Source organism: Notechis scutatus, chromosome 4 (assembly GCF_049901735.1).
Source record: "Notechis scutatus isolate UNSWTSFEM ecotype Mainland chromosome 4, rNotScu1.2, whole genome shotgun sequence".
In the NCBI taxonomy this organism is placed as follows: domain Eukaryota; kingdom Metazoa; phylum Chordata; class Lepidosauria; order Squamata; family Elapidae; genus Notechis; species Notechis scutatus.
Window position 1 is genome coordinate 84,037,411 of NC_142012.1, and position 18,970 is coordinate 84,056,380.

Consider the following 18,970-nt stretch of genomic DNA (forward strand, 5'->3'; position numbering starts at 1 on the left):
CGCAGCCACGTGCAGCCAATCAGGGCTCCTCCTGCAACCGGAGCCCTGAGGAGACACTTGGCTTCGGGCGCTCCTGTGGCCGCCTTCCCTTTGCCTTCGAAGGTAAAGCGAATTATTTTAAAAACCTCCGCTCATCCCATCAGGGCCGCGCCGGAGCCGTGCGAGCTGGGCAGAGCCAGGAAAGCGAGCCGCGGGTGTTTCTTGGTTCTGCCCAGTCCACACGGCTCTGCCGCGGCCCTGGCGGGATGAGCGGAGGTTTTTAAAATAATTCACTTTACCTTCGAAGGCAAAGGGAAGGCGCCGACAGGAGCGCCTGAAGCCAAGTATACCAACAACAAAAAGGCAAATCCTCAAGGTGGGCTGGAGGGAGGTGGCTACGTGCCCCCCCGGGCTGCTTCAATGCAGGGTCCTGACTTGCAGCATCCTGCTTTTCGCCGCCGCCTCCCTCTCCGACTGCGAAACTCGTGTGCTTCGCCAAACGCTCCGAGCGAGGCGAGCTCTTTCATACATAGAGAGAGAGAGAGAGAGGGAAAGACGCCGGCGTGCTCTGAGAGTGTGAGTGTGTGTGTGTGTGTGTGTGTGTGTGTGTGTGTGTGTGAGAGAGAGAGAGAGAGAGAGAGAGAGAGAGAGAGCATCACCACCAGCCCTCCAAGGTTAGATCGGATCTCTCTCTCTCTCTGTCCCCTACCAATGTCAGCAAGCCACCCTCACTCAAAATTCATATTAGTGGTCAGCGGGATTTAAAATTATGGAGAAACACTATAAGAAGTCATCAACTACCTGATAGTATCTCACCCAATATCTTTTACATTTTTATGATTGACAATATATCATAAATTTATCAATATGGTTAATAATAAATGGGACAAAGTGGGATTGGACTAAGTATTAACAGTCAAATGTTATCATTTTTTGCCTTTTCTGTTAGATGATATTGAGGTGCGTTTTTATGAAGATGATGAGAATGGTTGGCAGGCCTTTGGAGATTTCTCCCCCACAGATGTGCATAAACAGGTATTGATTACTTCAATCATGAGAACCAGTTTGTGTGATAGACTAAAAATATATAAAAAAAATTGTAGTTTGATTCTGTAGAGTAACGTTTTGTATTGCAGTAGATCAAAGATATTTTATTTTATCACATTCTAATCCTTATATAAATATAAAGGCCAACATCCAATGGGGGAGCAAAGGATTTTAGAAACTAACCACTGGCTTAAACACTGGTGTCATCAACAGAACTTCAGCTTTCTAGACCATAGTCTGCATTGCCTACATCACGGGCGTCAAACTCAATTTCACTGAGGGCCGCATCAGGGTTGTGTTTGATCTTGGAGGACCAGGGGTAGGTGGGTATGGCATGGTAAGAGTGGCCATGGTGGGCATGAAACAAGACTCGTGCTAAGGCAGGACTTCCCTGAGACCCTCTTTCCCACTCATTATAGTCTGTCTTCCTTCCTTCCTTCCTTCCTTCCTTCCTTCCTTCCTTCCTTCCTTCCTTCCTTCCTTCCTTCCTTCCCTTCCCTTCCCTTCCCTTCCCTTCCCTTCCCTTCCCTTCCCTTCCCTTCCTCTTCCTCTTCCTCTTCCTCTTCCTCTTCCTCTTCCTTCTCCTTCCTTCTTCCTTCCCCTCTTTCCTTATTTTTCCATCCTTGCTCTCTTCCCATCTTCCTTTCTTTTTCTTTGTCTTTCCTCTTTCCCTTTCTCCTTTCCTGTCCCTTCTTGCATGCTCAAATGCAAAAGGGGAAACATTTTTCCTTTTGTTTTGTTTTTAGTTTGTTTTGTTAGCCTTTGCCAGCGAAAACAGAACCCTGGGAGCTGCGCGCAGCTGCCCCACACTCATTTTTGCCCACAACGGCCTCCTGTAGCTCTCTGCCAGACAAAACAGAGCTTGGTTTGTGTGTGCAGAGGCATTATGGGCTGATCCGTTGCTGTTTCCAGGGTGACCCCGCGGGTCAGATGTGAGCATCCTGAGGGCTGGATCCGGCCTACAGGCCTTGAGTTTGACGCCTCTGACCTACACGAAGAGCTACTGGCAAGGAATGGAGTGAACCTCACAAGAACTGAAAAGGATATATTTGAAAAATGACTGGCTCATCTTATCAAAAGAGCTTTAAACTAAATTTAGGAAGGAGGGGATCAATCTTCACGACCTTTACAACTTAATTCCAAGGGAAACCCACTAGATAACCAATTACATAAGGAGGAACGGAATAAAGAGAAGAAATAAATTAAAAAAACAATGAAGTAGAGAGTGATGGAAATGATGGAAATTTCTGTTACAAAGTAGGAGATATAAGAAACATACTCAAGACCCACAAAGCTCAAACTTTAGAACATAAACAGGGTGAACCTTTTTTTGTAATCAAGGTTTTTTATTTAAATCTGCACATGCACAACAATACATTAACAGTGTGGCATCATACATTTTAGTATAGACAAAATTAATACCAATCATATCTCTTAATACACATATTCACATTAAATCATAATCCTTCATTGCTTATTTTCAAGATTTCATTACTCTCTCCTAATGCCAACCACCATATCAGTTAAACATACCTAGTAATTTCATTATTTAATTTCCTCTCCAATTTGTTTTTTTTTTTAAATAAAAAATTATCATTTGGCAAGCAGTATGGTTCCAAGTTTCACATCTCACTACAAACATGACCATAGTTACCTATTCATTTTATTTATTCAATTTCATATCACATTATCCTTATTAGTATTAAATATTAAATTTATCTTATCCAATTCCAATTCATATTACAACTTTTCATTTTTCTTAGGATATTCTCATATCTTATTTTACAATATTATCTAAGATTCTCATTTCTATGTTCATTTTCCATATTACCTTTTTCTGTCACATTTGCAATTTTATCAATCCTTATTTTATTAATTCAAAATTGTCCCCTCTGGTTAATAATTTGAGTTAGCCACCTTCATTCTACCTTAATACCACTCTCCTATTTACTATATAATACAAATATATATATTTTTGTCTGATTCTGCATTACATTACATTTTCTCAATCACCTTATAAGGGGGAGGGGGGGGGGGGGGGGGGGAGGGGGGGGGGGGGGGGGAGGGGTGGGGGGGGGGGGGGGGGGGAGGGGTTGTTGTGGGGAAAGGGGGGGGGGGGGGAGGGGGGGGGGGGGGGGGGGGGGGGTGGACAGGGGGGGGGGGGGGGGGGGGGGGGTGTGGGTGGGGTGGGGGGGTGGGGGGGTGGGGGTGTTTAGACATCTATACATTACAAAAATATTAATCTAATCAATTAATTATAGCAACTGATTAATCTTTCCATAATGGTTCTCATTTCATCATTTCCCCCCTTTTTTCCCTTTCTAATCATCAATTAATATATAATATTCCTATTATAAATTCCCAATTCGATATTTCATCAGGTTCCATGTCTAATGTAGCGATCATCCTTCGATAGAAAAAGAGAAAGAGAAAAGAAAACCCCATATCAGTTACATACTTATCTATTTTCAATACTTATTCTTATATATCACAACATATTACCTTGCGGAATCTCCTTCCCTGTCCTTTTTTTCACCCATTATCTCTCGCTCTTTTAACAATGTAATTTCTTTTCATCCTTGTTTGCTTCCTATTTCTCTTTATTTTCTGGTCCTTTCTCTTAATTCCCTTTTTCCCCATTCTTATTCCCCTCCATTTCTCATTCCAATTATTAAGTTTATCTCCCTCCCTCTTTCGATTATTCTTTTGTACTTCCCTTTTCTGCTTTTTCCCTCTCCTTTTTTTCATTTTCTGAACCATTCTCCCTTTTGTCATCACATCAGACCACAAATTTTTAATTTTAACTCCTTTCTCCCCCTGCTTAAATAATTGTTGCTCCCTTTGTTCTTCAAAGCTGGCTTCTTTGTTAAACTCCTCCCCCTCTGGTTTACTTTGTTGTTCTACAAGCTGAGTCGCCATTTCTAATTTCTGTAATACGTAATTGCACATTACAAGTTTAATTTTCATCATTTTCCTTATATCTTGCAAATCCAATCTTAATTTAACAAATAAGTCCTCCATTATATCTTCTCCTTTTTTCCTTTTCTTTCCTCTTCTTTAATAGATGTATTCCTCTTCCTTAATAGATGTGTTCAATCCCAAAGTCCAGTATATTATTTCCACCAGTGTCTTTTAAGTTTATTTTCAACAATCAATGTTCTTAAGTCTTTGTTCCAGGTCTTCTAATTGGCCCTTTCCCAATTGTTTCCCACAGTCACCTGGTGGTTCTATGACAATATTTTCAAATATCTTTCTCTTTGTAATATTCTGATGTACCTTTCCAGGATTTTTATTTTACTATAATGGAGTTTCTTTTACTTTCTTTTAAGTTCCAATGTCCAATTTACTAGAAAGGCCAAGCACTTTTTAAAGAGTCACTGAAATTTTTCCTCTACCATCAGGTGGCACTTTTGAGTCTTTTCCACAATCCACTCCTCCTTTAACTTTAACTTTCTTTGTTAAATATAGTACTTTTGTTAAGTTAGCTAATTTCAACCATTAGCAATTATTTCTTTTCTTTTCAACACACTCAATTTCAGGATTTAGATATGCCCTTTAAGTGCCAATAGTCCAATAGTTGTCCAGTTTAATTTCTAAACCTTTGTTGTGTTCAAATATTTTCCTTTAAATTTTCTCCTCCAAGTTAATCCAATACAATAATTCAAGCCAATTTTATAAAATCCAATTTCCTTCTCACTTTCTCTGGTCACTGCTTCCACACACTTTCCTCCAAAATAGTCCTTTATTTTTTAATCCATGTATTTTGCCTGGTTCACACTCCGCTTGCTGAGCGGAGAACTTCAGCACAGTCTTAGTTTCTGGGACTGTTTTTCGTCTTCATGGTGGCCATTTTAGGACCACCACTGCAGCTTGCCTTTGGGAGGGTTTTTTCCTGTCAGGGAGGGGAGTTGCGGCTCCCCTCAACCCTCCAGGCGATTACCCTGATATCAATTGGGAGACAAATTTTGCAGCAAGTGGGAAATCAAACGGTTTCCTAACCAACTTAACAGACAACTTTGTCATCCAAAAGGTAAAGGAGGGAATAGGGGAAAAATTATACTGGACCATTTTCTTACTAATAGAGAGAAGTGATAGAGGGAGTTGGTTGGTGGAACCTTAGGCAAGAGTGTCCATATCATACTGGAATTCAGTATAATGCAAATACAAATAATAGAATGTAATCCAACCAGTGTCTTAAACTTTAAAAGGGCTGATTTTAACAAACCAAGAGAGAGACTAAGCAAAATTTCATGGATAATCCTAAAGGGGAAAACAGCTCCAGAACTATGGGAAACACTGAAAAAACATGATCATAAAAGCCCAGTCCAACATAATACCACTGAAAAAGAAAAACAAGAAATCAAAGAAGAAACCAGCAGGTGAACAGTTTGAGAGTTTATGTGCTGCAAGGGTATGTGACATATGTGATTGCACTAAACCCATGTCTTGTGTCCTTACAGTATGCCATTGTTTTCCGTACTCCGCCTTATCACAAGTCAAAAATAGATCGTCCAGTCACTGTGTTTCTTCAGTTGAAGCGCAAGCGAGGGGGTGATGTGAGTGACTCCAAGCAGTTTACATACTACCCAGTGGTAGAAGGTACAGGGCACTCCATGTGATGTGCTACTTTTGGTGTCTAACAGGGTGGCAGGACACATAATTGATTATTCTTTTATATCTTTGGCTGCAGATAAGGAAGAAGTAGAAAGGAAGCGTAAGAAGTTCTTACCCCAGTTTCCCCAGCACTTTGGTGGCGGTGCGCCTATGGGAGGTGCTGGCGGTGGAGCTAGTGGATTTGGTTCTAATGGAGGTAAATATTAATATTTGATAGGACTTTCTGGGTTTTAATTTTTTAATAGTCTGTTGCAATTTAACTTGAAATCAAAGGCTTTTTATTGTAGATGTGCAAAACACACATGATGTTCAAATCATTTTGCACTTGAAACACGCTTTAATCTTGAACTTTTACAAAAGTGTTCTCATACGATTCTGCTTTTCTGGTGTGTTCTAAATTCATGGTGAGGTTGGAGCAGTGAACTCATTTTGGGGTGGGGGGGGAAGCATAATTTTTGAGATAACTTCTCAGATCATCCATTTCCTTTTAAATAGTTTGCTAATAAGAATGTTGAATGTCAGATATTTTGCTGAAATCAACTTGTTAATTTATTTATCAACTAACTTGCATTTCTACACCAGTCTACTACCGATAGCTCAGAGTGAATATTGTATTTTTTTATTTACACTATTTTTACAATCTATTAGGACAATTATCTGATCAAGAAAATGAAATGATGGCAATTTCTTAAGAAAGCTGTATTTATTTTTGGTATTTATTAAGTGATACCTTGAAGATCAATGATTTGCTCTAGAAAATTCTCAGGTAATATCAGAATAATAGATGCATAGTATCCAGCTTTTTATCTTTTACCTCTTTTTGAATATTGGGACAATATTTCCATTCATGTTGTCTGGTCTTTTTTCATATCAGAGATTAGCTATCCTGTCCTACTTTACTTCCTCTTCCAATTTGGTATGCATCCTCTAAGTCTTTTGATAAAAATATTTCTTGCTGCATATACTGTTTTATGACTACATGTTGAGATTAAAATATGTATAATTTTGGAGGTCTTAGTGCTCTCTGAGCTTTGTTACGTTGCAGACATTTCATTACCCAAATAGGTAACAAAGAATGTGGAATTTGCTCCTTTTTTGATATAGAATGTCTTGTCCTGCCAGTGTTGCTGGGGGGCTGGTTTTCCCTTTGATAATTCCTTAATTAGATATTGTTTTCTGCTTGTTTCTTAGCATGATGTTGATTGAAAGAGATATGTTCTTATCTTTTTGTTTCCTTCTTAGCTTTTTTATTGTCTTTTTTGAATGATGCTTAATATGGTTTATATCAAATAAGAAAAATAAAACAAGAAAAATAAATAAAAAAGAAAAATAAGAAATCAAAGAAGAAGCCAGCATGGTTGCACAAAGAACTCTGATAAATTGAAAGACAAAAAACATAAGTATCAAAAAATGAGAAGAGGGACATAAAACTAAGGCAGAATACCAGCATATTGCCCAAATCTGCAAAGATGGTCAGGAAAACTATGACCCATAATAAACTAAGACTTGTGACAAATGTCCAAAATAATAAAAACAATTTCTTTCAACATATACAAAACAAAAAAAGGAAAGAAACAATTAGTACACTAAGGGGAAAAGATGGCAAGGAAGTGATGGGCAGCATGGAGAAAGCAGAGCTGCTTAATTCCTTCTTTGCATCTGTCTTCACACAAAAAGAAAAAATAGCTCAACCTGCCAAAAACAGAACAATAAAAGGCAGAGGAATTCAAATTAAAATATGCAAGAATATGGTAAGAGAACACCTGTGTACTCTAGACAAGTTCAATCACCAGGGCTTGATGGATTACATCCCAGAGTTCTGAAGGAGTTGTCAGACATTATCTCAGAACCATTGTACCAGTGGTGGTATTCTACCGGTTCAGCCTGGTTCAAGTGAACCGGTAGTAAAAAAAAACAGCTAACATTTCTTTTCTTTTTTTCCTCCCAACAATCAGCTGTTCTGACAATCACCTGTGCCTGGATCCCCCTCGCTGTCTTTACTGCTTCACCCAGGAGGCTTCCCTGAGGCCTAGGAGGCAAAAGGGCACGCAGGGAGGGTGCTGTGTTTTGTTTTTTGTTTTTTGCCTTCTGGGCCTCAGGGAAGCCTCCTGGGATCCTATTCTTGTTGGGAAAAGCTGCTGCCACAGCATTCGAGGCACTGGCTCCGGAGCGATGGAACAGTCAATGGGATGAGCCTGCGGGGCCGGCGCCTCAAACGCCCCCCTGCCGCCTCTTAGCGCCCCTCTGCCACCCCCCTTGGGGATGCTAAGACACGGCAGGGGGGCGTTTGAGGCGCCGGCCCCAGGCTCACCCCATTGACTGTTCCATCGCTCCGGAGCCGGCGCCTCGAATGCTGTGGCAGTGGCTTTTCCCAACATGCTGCCACATTCAAGGCACCAGCTCCGGAGCAGAGCAACAGTCAATGGGGTGCAGGGCCAGTGCCTTGAACGCCCCCCTGCTGCCTCTTAGCGCCCCCTGCCAGTTCCCTTGCCTCTTCGTGCCCCCCTAAGGCATCCCACCGCCCCCCAGGGGGCGGTACTGCCCACTTTGGGAACCACTGGTTTAAACATACATAAAAGAAAAGATGCCTACCATCTGTAAACTTCTAATCTTTCTATTTATTATTTTTATTTATTCTATACCAATTTATATTCTAATATTTCCCCTATCTAATTTTATTTCTGCCTCTTTCAGCTTACAATCAAGCTATTTCACCACTATTCTTAGTGGGTGGGAGATAAACAATTCCAACAGGGGTGGGATTCAAATTGGTGTGAATCTGGGCGTGGCTTAATTTGTGGATGTGGCTTGGTGGTCACGTGACTGGCTGGGCGTGGCTTGTATGTAAATATTGAATTTTTTATAAAAAAAGAGCAACTTTTACCCAAAATCAGGCAAAGCAGGCAGGCAGATTGAGTTGCTCACAGAATCACAGATTCACTCAGAGATCTATCTTTCTGCAATCTGCTGCCTGAGTCTGCACTGAAAAATAGAAGCTTCAGTCCCAAGAAAGGTTCAGCTCTGCTTTTAGATTAGCTAGAAAGCAAGAAATCCAACTATTTCCTGCTTTCTCGCTAATCTAAACCTCCCAGCACAGCAGAACAGCTGATGGTCGGGGAGAAAAAGGAAAAATAGCAACTTACCAAAGGCAAGGAAGTTGGATGGCATGCATGCCAGGTAAGGAGTGAGTGGGCAGGGTGGGGCCAGCCAGTGGAGCGATTTGCCGGTTCTCCGAACTGCGCAGAATCATAACAACCGGTTCTATAGAACTGGACCGACCAGGTAGAATCCCACCCCTGAATTCCACCCCCTTCTTTTGTAGTCCCACTATCACCCAGTCCGAATATTAAGGGGGCAGATTCCTCAACAGAAGTTGGAAAATTCTCACCTGGATCAGCCACACTGATCTTCAGTCTTTATTCCATTCTTCTCCGGTTGGACTGTTACAGCCTCGGTCAGGTACGCAATGGCCATCTTTTTCTTCCAGCCAGATTGAGAGCTTTCTCCGGATCAGAAAAGGAGTTGTAGTCTCCTTGTGATCTATGGAATTTCCTCTCTATCTTCATCACCCCTCCAGGGTGACTTAGGTCCCAGAAGACCTTTTAGCAGGAACAATTTGGTGAATTTCCGCAGAGCCCCATGGAAGTGCACTGTATCACTGCGGTCAGCTCCACCTCCCTCAACTTTGTGCATTTGTATATAGGCACTTGAGGTCTTTATGTCTAACACTTTCCTATGTCTCCTATTTGATATTTGAGTTTGTCTTTCTTGCCATCCCTCCTTACCTCATTATTAGACTTGTTTACTAGGGTTTTTGGGGGGGAATTAGCTTCTGGAGATAAGTCACCCTCCCCCCCCCCCTGTCAATTTTAGTTTTAAAGCCCTCCTGATAAGTTGAGCCAGTCGTTTTCAGAAAATATTCTTTCTAGTCTTTGTGAAGTGCAGCCCATCCCTTGCCAGAAGCCATCATGGAGGTAGTGCAGACCATGGTCCAGGAATCTATAGTTTTTTTGGCAACACCAACCCTTCAGTCAGTGGTTCAATTCTAGAATCCTGCTCTCTTAACAGATATTGATCTTTCGTTGGCAGTACAGATGAAAAAATTACTTGTTGCCCCTAACTCCTTAACTTTCTTGCCTAACTACTCGTAATCACTATTGTTTTCCAAGTCCTTTTTTGTGTCATTTGTCCCTACATCTAGTAGTAAAAAAGGATAATAATCTGTGGGCCTAATTATTTTTGGTTAGGTTCTCAGCCACATCCTTGATTTTTGCTCCAGTGAGACAATATACCTCCCTAGATTGTATGCCAGGTCTGCAGATGGCTAGTTCTGTTCCTTTGAGAATAGATTCTCCTATCACCAACACTCGCCTTCCCTTTTTAGTGGGTGCAGTCTAGGGTGCTTTTCTGTTTATTCCAGGTGAATTTGTTGATATGACTTTTTTTAGGGATGTTGGATGATGGCTCTTTTCTAAGGGTTTGCATGTTTTGTTTGAGGAGAAGTTGTGGGTCTGAGTATTTGAAACGGGTGGGGATAGGTTGCTTAGTTTTAATGGGGCTGCTTCTGACTGGGTTAGATTGGGCAGCAGGGGTTTGTTAGATGTGTGCTGCTTCTTTCTTTGATTATTGTGTTTCCTTCTATGTGTGACATACCTCCATTTATCTTCCTCCAAGGGTTTATCAGCAAGGTCAAATCCTCTGGTAATTATTTGTTCATTATTTGGTTCAATTTGGGCATAGCTTTCTTGCATAGGTTGGAGTTTGGCTAGAGCTACCTCTAGATCCCTTACTTTTTCCTCTGGTAGTTCACATAGCTTACATTTAATACATGTTTAGTTTGGGTGTTCTTTGGGCCTAAGCACATACATGGAACATACTGTATATTGCATACCACAATAATATCAGCAACCAGTTCCATGATTTTGTTTATTTTTGCTGGTTCTTTTTTTCTCTCTCCTTTTTTCTGCGTTTTTCTGTTTGTTTGTTTTTATCATTATTTATTTTACTTGCTTACTAGTATGTTATTTTTATTTATGCCTTTCTTCCCTATATTTTTTAAAATGTTTTTGAGGTCCAGGTCCTCCCATCTTATTATTTAAGATTTGCTTTATTGATTTGATTGATCTTTATTAATCCCATTCTTCCTTGATTTCTAATTTTACACTCTTGTCCTTATTGTTTGCCTATTTGTTTTATCTTTTATTTTCTGTCTTGTATTTATTTTTATTCTCTACCGGGGTCTTCCCTCCCTGCCTATTGGAATCTCGGGCTTAATTAATGCCTTCACTTCCCTCGTTTACTGTTCAGGCCTCTTGTTCTTTTCTCTGCCAGCTCCCTTCTGTCTTTTGGTGTTCCGGGTCTTTTCAGCCTCGTCCCTGCTCTGGACAGCTCTCTTGTCCTGCCATGCAGCTTTCCACTCAGCTCAGCTCTGCTGTCTATACAGTAGATAGGTACAGGTAGTTCTCAACATATGACCACAATTGAACCTAAAATTTATTTCGCAAAGCCAGAGTTAAGTGAGTCTCACCCCATTTTATTGCCACAGTTGTTAATAACACAGTAACACAATTGTTAAGTGATCCTGGCTTCCCCATTGACTTTGCTTGTCAAAAGGTTTTAAAAAGATGATTACATGACTCCGGGACATTGCAACCGTCATAAATATGAGTCAGTTGCCAAGCCCCTGAATGGCCATAAGAGTGAAAAATGGTCATAAATATCATTTTTGTGTGCTATTGTAACTTCAAACAATCATTCAATGAACTGTTATAACTTGAGGACGACCTGTATTGCACCTGTAATCTCCTGGCTAATACTGCAGTTAATAATTTGGGAGTCATATTGTTCAATAGATTAGTCTACAACTTGCACATCTGATAGATTCTTTCTCTGGTTTTAATATTAATGTGATATATGCCTTTGGAATTAATGACCTATGCCTTTTATCAGTTTTCCAAGGTATTGAATTCTGAATGAAACTTTTATATTAGTTCTAAGGACTTTTGGAATTTATTTAATCAGTTTATGTAGGTAGTACAATTGAGTTACAATGGCAATTGGGACTGAAATTTCCATTGTTAAGCAGTGTGGTCATAAAGCATGTGACTGCATTGTTTAACAATACCAATCCCAGCAGTCTGTTGGTGTCATAACCCCAGGTCATGAAGTGGGAAGAGGAGGGAGTGTTTGTATGTTTTGTTTGAGGAGAGGTTGTGGGTCTGAGTATTTGAAACTGGGGTGGGGTAGTTAAAGTTTGTGGATATGGATGTGTGTGTTGCAGGTACCATGGGGGGATGCTACAGAGTATGTATGAGTGGACTGGCTAGAGAGTGCAGGCAAACCAAGTGGGCGGGAGGGGCATAGACAGGTGAATGGAAAATAATTTCATATAGTCCTAAGTACATTTTTTTGCAATAATTTTCAAGAAAGATAAACTGTTAGTTGTCCTTTCCTCCTCCTCCCCATTTGTCCTTTCCAATTGTCCATCTTTGGAAAGAGGAATGTAAAAAGCAAGTCAGGAAAATAATTACTTCATTAATGGACAGTGGTTGACAATGGTAAGAAGCTGACAAGCGGCATGAAGAAAGCAGATTAGGTCAAAATAAGCAACCAAATGGCAAGAGAACTCCTGTTCACTCAAATCGCCAAGACCAGATGGATTACACTCCAAGGTTCTGAAGGAACTGGCAGCTGTGATCTCAGAACCACTGAGCCATATCTTTCAAAGAGCACAGGGGAACTGTCAAATGACTGGAAAATGGCTGATGTGGTTCTTATGTTCAAAAAAGCAAAAAAATTGGATCCAGAAACCACAGACCTATTAACCTGAAATCATCACCTGAAAAGATTCTGGAAAAGATAATCAAACAACGAATACCTAGAGGCAAGCAAAATCATAACCAGAAACCAACTATGTCAAAAACAGATCATACCAGGCATATTTATCTCACTCTTTGGCAATGTTACAAAATTAATGGACCAGTGAAATGCTGTGGATATAATATACTTGGACTTCAATAAGGCATTTGATAAAATAAACCACACACTATTGACCAGATAGAAAAATGTGGGTCAGGCAACATCACCATTAGATGGATTTATAACTGGCTGACCAACTACATTGACCAACATGTACTTCTTAATGAAACTGCAACTGCATGTAGGACATATGCAGTTGGGTAACTCAAGGCTCTGTCTTGGCCCTGTACACTTCAATATTTTCATAAATGATTTAGATGAGGGGATAGAATTGGGAACACATCAAATTTGCAGATGACACCAAGCTGTCAGGAATAGTCAACACTCCAGGAGATAGGCTCAAGATACTGAAGGAGCTCAACAGACTTGAACACTGGGAAATGACATTCAAGGAAGAGAAAAGTAAGGTTTTGCACTTAGGCAAGAAAAAACAAATGTTCAAGTATACAGATTAAGTGAAACTTGGCTCTGAAACTTAAATATGAACAGCTGCAGCTGTCAAAAAAGCCAATACAATCCTAGGCGGCATTAACAGAGAGATCAGATGGAAGTGTTGTGCTTTATACCAAGTCCAGTTTTGGTCTTCATGATACAATAATAGCTGAATAGTTGAGTGGTGATTATAGTTCCCTTATGAATTGTCATATATTGTGGCATACAAAGCTTGCAAAAAAAGAGTTGACTTTTTAGGTAGTACTTGCAGCAACAATCAATATTATGAACAGTTAAAATGACTCTTTTTAGGCACACATAGTCTAAATTGCATGGCCTTTTTTTTGTTCTGCTCTTCTAGCTGGTAGTCCCTGGCATTCTTCAGGATATAATCCATATAACAACAGCATCTACGTATCTGGATCACATCCTATGGGCAACTATCAGGGTGGAAGAGGTATCCAAATGCCCAGAACTGCTAGACTGGAAGATAGTGAACATCATCCTTCAGAAGATGGCAGTGATTATATTGAACTGCTGCAGCATGGTATGGCTGGGGAGATAAGTAAAAACTATTTTTTCTGTGGTTGGGAAGCATCCTCAATTTAGCTTTCATTGTTGAGATTACTAAAGGTAAAGGTTTCCCCTGCCCAATCGTTTGCGACTCTAGGGGGTAGTCTCATCTCCATTTCTTAGTTGAAAGAGCCAGTGTTGTCTGTACACACTGCTGTGATCATGTGACCAGTGTGTATATATGCTGATGAGCATGGAATATACCTTCCCACCAAAGTGGTAACCATTCAATACCTTCCCACCAAAGTGGTAACCATTTATCTGTTCACATTAGCATGCTTTCGAATTGTAGGTTGGCAGGAGTTGGGGCAAGTAACGGGAGCTCACCCTGTTGCACGGCACTCATGTCTCAAGCCTAGGCTGTCGGCTTAATTTGCTTAAATGGTCCGGACTCTTTCTCTACTCTACAGTCATAAACTCTACTAATTTATTGTAATTAAGTATAATTGCATGTTTATTCTTTTAATAGTTATGAATTTTTGAATTTCATAATGATATATAAATAAACATCTTCAGAATCTCAAAAGTAGCCCAAAGTTGTAAAATCTAACTTTGTATTCTGAGTTACTGAAATATATATATAGTTCACATATCAAGCTTCAGCATGAATACATTTATCTGTACTAAACAATTGATACTTGTGATGAGAAATCAGTGCTGTTATTAGAAAGTGCTATTGAAGGTGTTACTCACTTTCACAAGACTGTCCTTTTCTTTTTGTTTTGGGTTATATGTAATTTTAAGTTATCAAATGGTTTTGGCTTTACATAGGTGAGCTCGGTTATTATGAGGGTTTCATTAACTCAACTGAGATTTATGGTATATGTATACAAATAGTCCTTGAGATATGATTGTAATAGAGTCTGCCCATTATGGTTGCATGTTGAGAAGCTGTAAAGTGAAACAGCCTCCCTTAATGAGCTCACCCCCTCCTTTCCCTAATGAATCCCTAAATGAACATGAGGGTCATTAAGCAGAGCACAAGGTCAGCTGCCCTGGGCCTCCCACCCCCTGAGGCACCTTGTGCTCCAATTTTTCCCCTTCAGGTCTCTGCAATCCTTCAGCTTCTTTCCCATCCAGCGAGCAAGGCAGATCAGGCTGGCTGGAATTTGCAACCTCTAGCAAGCAAGGGTAGATTAGGCTGGCCGGAGTTAGCAACCTCTAGCAAGCAAATGCAGATCAGGCCAACTGGAGCTTGCAAGCCTCCAGCTACCTTGCCACCCAAGGAATTGTAGAACTTCGCCTGTACCAGTGCCGAGGGACACGCCCAACTTACCTTTCTGATTTTTTGCACCCAGCCCAATACAGGATAAGCTTTCTTATAGACCAGTGGTTCCCAACCTTTTTTTTTGGCCATGCCCCACCTAAGTATCTCTAAAATCCTAATGTCCCCCTGACATATAATTCTTACTATTCAAAAAGTGAACTTCTCACACGGAAGAAGCCTAAAAGGCCATTAACTTGGTTTAAACAACGTTCCAAAGAACATGGCATCCATGAAAGAGAAAAACAAAAGAATGAAAGACAGTAGAAGTACTGAGGAACTCAAAAAATAATAGTATGAAGGGATATGAAAAAACAGCAAATAAAGTTTCAAAACATATAATAAAGAAACTGAAATGCATAAATATAAAGTAATTTTAATGAAAGCTTTTTCTGTAATACTTTGATATTTATCAATTACTATACATATTAAAATAAAGGTACCTAACAAATTCAAAATGCAATTTGAGTTCACCTCAGGATCATATTTACAATGCAATCCTATACATGTCTACTCAGCAGTACCATTGTCTTCAATGGGGCTTACTCCCGGGAAAATATTATTATTGCAGCTTTAGTGTACTTAAGTTAGTGAGATTCTTGTGCTTGATGCCTGCTGCAGAGAGATTTTATATTAGGCTCCAATTTAGTCAGCTTTACCTCAAGTGGAGGTGAATCCCACAGGCCTGGCATGGCCTATGCATGCGTGGCCTAGCCCCAGATTGTTCTGAGAGGAAAAGTCTTGTAAAACACGGCCTGGGAAAACACAGACTAAAAATAAATGTAAATCTAACGATTTCTTACTTAAACTTGGGTCCTGATTCTATCTTCCCACAGAGCAGCTCTCCCTGCAACCACCCAGCAGCAAAGCCCATAGGAAAGAGAGAGAGAGAGAGAGACTCTGCTATCCTGTGATCCTTAGTGGGAACACATCTGTTTGGCTGGCAGTTGCTTCCTCCTCCCCACAGCTGGGATATCCTTTTCAGACCAGGCCCTAGGAAATGCACTTTAACAAAGACAACAATAGGTAAATGAAACATAGCTGTTCCATCACAAATATATAAGAACAATTAGCAGGCTTTCAAAAATTCAGTTAATAGCTCATTTTTTAATTGTCCCCATTAAAAATCAAATTGCCCTCCCGGGGCCTAAGTCCCATGTTGGGAAACACTGTTATAGACTTAGTCACATGGCAAAGCAGGTGTTATTCTCAAGGCCCTGTAGGCAGGGTGCTCACTTTCAAGGAGGCCCCATAAACGCCTTAAAAATATTGCAGTATTGTGAGAATAGAGCTTGTTGCAAAATAGTATGAGTTTAGCACAAATTGTGGTGGCATAGTGATTAGATCTACTGACCACACTAAGCCCTTATAAACAGAACACTGGCACTGACATCCCCTAAACTCTGCTGAAGATGTTACCTGGCTTGGTAACAAAAGGTTCGGAAACCAACTCACAAACTTAAAGAATAAACCTTATCCCTCAGAATGCAGTATTGCAGGCTAACTCTGCCACTGCCAGGAGTTCGATCCTCATTGGGTTAAGGTTGACTGAGCCTTCCATCCTTCTGAGGTTGGTGAAATGAGGACCCAGATTATTGGGTGCAGTATGCTGTCTAAATCACTTAGAGAGTGGTGTAAAGCACTATGAAGGGATAGTAATCGTTAAATGCTATTTATTACAAGGTTGGCTCTTTAAGAAAGTCTAATCTAACATAATATACGTGAACTCAATGTTTATTGATAATTCGTTTTTAAAAAGGGATGTTCAAATACTAGAATCTGCTCATAAACCAGAGGAGGAGAGTCAACTCTGAAGCTTTCTTTTTCTCTTATCTAATTCAAAACATCTGTGACTTATATTCTGAAGGTAGTTTTTCCCCTGTGAAAACCACTAAAGTTTTTTGGGATAACATATTTGGTTTTCTCTCAAAGACTGGTACATCATCATGTTACATTGGAACTGTCCAGAATTCAAACTTTTATTTTCCAAACAATAAATGGGTATATAGAAATATAAAACATAGAGATCTAGTCATTCCTTTACATACCTTCCAAAGTTTTCTAGCTTTCGAACTTTCTCTTCCGTATAGGTAGTCCTTGACTTAATGACCACAGTTGAGCCCAGAATTACAGTTGTAAGTTGTATCAGTCATTTAAGCAAGTCAGCACGTGGTTGTGCAATGGTGAATGCTGCAGTCATTAAGCAAATCCATTATTCACAAAGAATGCTTTTTGTGAGAAACTGGAAGTAAATGCTGGTTTCTGGCAAAAAAAAAAAAACCTCATAAATTGCAGTCATGTGACTAATGGATGCTGCAAATGGCCATAAATGAAGGCTAGTTGTTGAGTGCCTAAAGTGTGATCATGAGATCTTGAGGGGTGGGGAACGTGTCACTCCTCAAAACTGCTGGCAAGCCCATGCTATTGCCATAACCAACTGATCTAGGATCAGGCATTTGGAAGTGGACTTAGATCAAAGTAATTTACCCAATATTATGGTACCTAATTTGAAAAACAGGCACTCTGAGATTTTTCTCATTACATACTATCAGCACTACAGTAAATTAGATATTCTCTTTTTTAAGAAAAAAAGGCATAGGAAGATGGAATTGTAGCAAAGAATTGAGTGATTGGGATGAAAATCTTTGTGCTTGCATTGCTTGTTTTAATAAGTCTCCCATTCCCCATCTTATCTAGCTCAGGAATGCAGTTCCTGGATGCTAATGGTAGCTCGACGCAGTGCTCAGGCCCTTTTGGATTACGCAGTTACTGCTGACCCACGTATGTTGTTGGCTGTCCAAAGACACTTAGCTGCTTGTCAGGATGAAAATGGAGATACGTAAGTATATTTTGGAAAGATCAGAGTTCCTAATCTGAGATCTTCTGCAGAGAATTAGTCTTCAAATTTCTTGGCACTATTTTAGTATTTTCTTCATTATGGAGATACTCTTTCAGTGCAAATTTATGTCAGCTCTGTGCTAAAGACAAGGCTGTGACTTAACTAAAGAACCTTACATGGAAAAGAATTCTGTAATCCCTGGTTCAGCATATCTTGTAAGAAAGAAATTCTTCAACTCACCTAGCAAGATAGTTTTCCTTATGTGGTATCAAGTTGGTGAAACTATGCATCTCCAATGTTATATAAAATTATGAGGAGTGTGTGTATAATTTTGTATTAAAAGCAACAGGAAAAGCAATTAAAATTCTTTAAGAAAATAAAAATCGAGTCTAAAAATGTCAGAAGCAATCATATAGGAGGCAAGTAAGGCTTACGATAAGATGAATTTAATGAAGTTTATAGCAAATCAGGAAAAATATCAGAATTAAACCACAATGAAAAGTAAAGGAATTAGAATTGATTCATAAACCTAAACCAGGATGAGAAGCATTGAGATTGCTAAATAAAGTTAAACGATATTGGAAATGGTAGAACTTCATAAGAAGATAAAATACATTAAAATAATTTTGAAAATTCAAATAAATCAGGAAAATTCCTGGCAAATTAGAAAAGATGAAGAATGATGATTATTTTGATTAATTATAGTGATTATTTAATTAGCAGATCTCATACAGAATAATAGAGTTAGAAGAGGCCTTGGAGTTTATTCTAATCCAACTCCTTGCTCAAGTAGAAGATCCCATATCATTCTGGACAAATGGTTGTCTAATCTTTTCTTAAAAACCTCCAGTGATGGAGCACCCACGATTTCTGGAAGCAAGCCATCCCATTGATAAATTGTTTTTACTGACAGGAAAGTTCTCTTTAATTCTAGATTAGATTTCTCGTTGATAAGCTTCCATTTGTTACTTCTTGTTCTGCCCTCAATTGCTTTGGAGAATAGGTCAACCCACTCTTCTCTGTGACAATCCCTCAAATATTGGAAGGCCGCTATCATGTCACCTCTTGTCCTTCTCTTCATTAGACTAGACATATTTAGTTCCCTCAACAGTTCATTGTATGATTTAGCCTTCATCCCTTAATCATCTTTGTTCTTCTTCTCTGGACTCTAGAGTCTAAGCATCTTTTTTATATTGTGGAGGCCAAAACTGGACTCAGTATTCCAGTCTTGATCTTGCAGTATT

The 18,970-nt window shown here is 39.7% G+C and overlaps 1 protein-coding gene across 3 annotated transcripts in view; it reads left to right on the top strand.

The window, feature by feature from the left end:
* NFKB2 (nuclear factor kappa B subunit 2) overlaps positions 1-18,970 on the top strand; it is a 55,766-nt gene that overhangs the window by 16,637 nt on the left and 20,159 nt on the right. For all 3 annotated transcript variants that reach the window (XM_026672752.2, XM_026672751.2, XM_087963980.1), the window contains 5 exons: positions 929-1,014; positions 5,487-5,625; positions 5,717-5,836; positions 13,412-13,597; positions 17,585-17,726. In XM_026672752.2, the coding sequence (XP_026528537.1) occupies positions 929-1,014; positions 5,487-5,625; positions 5,717-5,836; positions 13,412-13,597; positions 17,585-17,726 (673 nt within the window). The remainder of the gene's footprint in view (positions 1-928; positions 1,015-5,486; positions 5,626-5,716; positions 5,837-13,411; positions 13,598-17,584; positions 17,727-18,970) is intronic.